The following is a 2,859-nucleotide window of genomic DNA, read 5'->3' as shown; positions in this document are numbered from 1 at the left end:
AGCGGTTCCGCGTCCGGCGTCCGGCGGTTCTGCGACCGGCTTACGCGGGTCGGGTCGGGTTGACCCGAAACCGAGGCGGATCGGTTTCAGGTTTTGAAAACCAACCCGTTTATAAAACCGGGTCGGGTTGACCCGAACCCGAATAAATCCGGGTCACTTACGGGTCGGGTCGAGTTCGACCCGTAACCCGAAATTGACAGGTCTACTCAGACCAATCCGTCATTACATATCTCTCCCCTCTCTTCTGTTTGTAATTCTTGCAAAACTTGTAAAGATCACAAATTAGTTTTTGATATAATGTCAACTAACTGCATATGCTACAGCTGTGGATCTTTTTCTTAAAACAAATTCTGCATATAATACCCCTTTGATCATTTTCTTAAAAATTTGGAATTATGTGGTTGGCGATCTGTATCTTTAAGTTATTTATTTATATTTGTTTGGGAATGAAATTATTTAACTTCCAACTTTTTTGTAGACATGTTTTTTTTTTTAAAAAAAAACTCAATCAAATTTATTAGTAAAAACATTCAAACCAATTTTAGATATTTTGAATTTTTTTCTTATTATTTGTAATGAAATTATATGGCCGCCATCTCATCGATCGGCTGTTGAAGCTGTCCCAACAATGATTGCCACTGCTACATATATAAATAAAAATAATGCATTTTTAAACTAAAATATTAAAAAATATAAATGACCGCAAAAGTCCCATTGTTTTTCCGGTTTCAAAACCGGTGTAAAAGAAGAGTTTTGGCAGTGGCTTCAAAACCGCTCCTAACAATTAATGATATGCCTTCCCCTAGAAATGATATAATTTGTAACATATGGAAATCACTAATATAATCATTTTTACTATGTCATGCCCCATTATGATATTTGATATAATTCTCTTTCTCCTCTCTTATTCATGTTTATATTGCATATTTGCATAAATCCGAAAATATTCAAGGCATATGTAAGTATGAACTATTTAAGATTGTAAAATTACGAATGACTCATTAAATCAGTTATAGTTTGTTTGATAGTACGTGCTACTCTGATAACTGTAATCATTCTACAGCTAATACATGCACCAAAATCCTGACTTCTAGAAGGGATGCATTATTAGGTAAAGGTTGATGCTATGCTCCGTTGCCCTGATGATTCATGATAACTCGTCTGATCGCATGGCCCTTGTGCCGGCACGTATCATTCGAATATCTGTGGTAAATAGAAAATAGCTTCCAAAACATGTCGCTTCATTCTGAGTTGGCTAACTGTTATTGACAAAGTCAGGCACTTGCTCATGCATTTGTTCTACAACTTAAATTTTTTTGTAAAATACCTTTTTCTTAATTCAAATTGTCATATGAAAGTATATGTTTGTATTCCGTTAATTAATTTTTAAAAAATAATAAAAAATCCTAATTATATAATATAATAAAAAAAGGATTGGCAAAAGCAAATTACCTACTTCATCATAGGGGCTGGCACATGCCGACGGGCAAAACAAGTCAACATATATAGTAAGGAGTGCCACTCTTTCCTCGCAATTGTCAGATAAAACTAAGCCAGCGCAAATCCAGTCTTCTCATGGCTTCTGTGAGAGTACTCCAGGAAATCCGAATTTTTCCTTCGCCACCACTTCCAGCTCAGCCTCCTCAAGCTCTCTCCTTCCTCGACGCTATGTGGCTCCAAAACTCACAGCCGGTGGAGAGGCTTTTCTTCTACAACTTTCCTCACCCCACCTCCGACTTCATTGACCACAACCTCCCCATCTTAACCAAATCCCTCTCCCTCACCCTCCGCCACTTCTACCCTTTAGCAGGATCCATCCGCACCTCTCCTGATTCCGACAACCGATTTGAGATCGTCTACGAGGAAGGCGACTCTGTCTCCTTCATCGTCGCTGAATTCACTGGCGACGACTTCGGCAACATCTCCGGCCGCCACCCACGAAGCTTTAAGAATCTCCGTCTTCTTGTCCCGAAACTAGCAAGTTCCTCTTATGGCTTCATATATTCACCCCTCTCAATTCAAATCACGGTTTTTCAGAATCAAGGACTCTCCATCGGCTTCACAATAAACCACGCTGTTTGTGACGGATACGGATCGATGCAATTCTTGCGGTCGTGGGCTGCTGCCTGCCGCTCGGCTAAACCCACCCTCGATGACATCTGCCCTCCTTTCCTCGACCGATCTGTTATAATCGATACCCATGGGATTCGACAGAAAATTTTTGACGCGACGCGTCAGTTCAAAGAGATTTTGAAGAAAGAAGGCAGCTTTCCATTTTCCGATTCAAATTTGGTATCTGCAACTTTCACTCTCAATAAAAATCATATTTTGCGACTAAAAGAGCACGTGAGAACGAAGCAAGTGGAAGAAGGAAAGCCATCTTATCACCTCTCGGCATTTGTTGTAACTTGTGCTTATGTATGGAGATGCCTCGTGAAAGCACGGGGATACGATGGAGACATCAAGCTGTGTTTAGGATCTCCTGTGGATTGGAGATCAAGGATGAGGCCGCCGATTCCAAGCAATTACTTTGGAAACTGCTTGGGGACTTTTTTAGCGGAGTTGAAGGCGGTCCAGATGTTAGGCAAGGATGGGATTGAGGTGGCAGCCATGGAGATAGGGAAGAGCATAGATGGGTTGAAGGGGAAGGATCTTGGTGAGATATTAGAAGCGGGGATTGATAAGTATTTGGAATTGGCGGGGAGAAGACTATTATCGATTGCTGGATCACCAAAGTTTAGAGTTTACGATACTGATTTTGGGTGGGGGAGGCCGGTGAAGGTAGAGGTTACTTCCATTGTTGAGACTGGAGCCATGTCTATTGCTGAGAGCAGAGCAGAGCGAGGAATATTTAAGTTA

General features: G+C 41.0%; 1 protein-coding gene across 1 annotated transcript; it reads left to right on the top strand.

Annotated features, from left to right (window-relative positions):
- Nucleotides 1–1,333: 1,333 nt before the first annotated feature.
- LOC110105920 (phenolic glucoside malonyltransferase 1) lies at nucleotides 1,334–2,741 on the top strand (the record flags this gene model as incomplete). Its single annotated transcript, XM_020835612.2, is given in 1 exon segment — nucleotides 1,334–2,741. A coding segment is annotated over 1 exon segment (1,166 nt), but the record flags the coding sequence as incomplete, so codon positions are not given.
- Between the last annotated feature and the right edge of the window lie 118 nt (nucleotides 2,742–2,859).

The sequence above is a fragment of the Dendrobium catenatum genome, unplaced genomic scaffold (genome assembly GCF_001605985.2).
Source record: "Dendrobium catenatum unplaced genomic scaffold, ASM160598v2 fragScaff_scaffold_1452, whole genome shotgun sequence".
In the NCBI taxonomy this organism is placed as follows: domain Eukaryota; kingdom Viridiplantae; phylum Streptophyta; class Magnoliopsida; order Asparagales; family Orchidaceae; genus Dendrobium; species Dendrobium catenatum.
The sequence above is the reverse complement of the archived record's forward strand: the minus strand, read 5'-3'. Positions and strand labels throughout refer to the sequence as shown.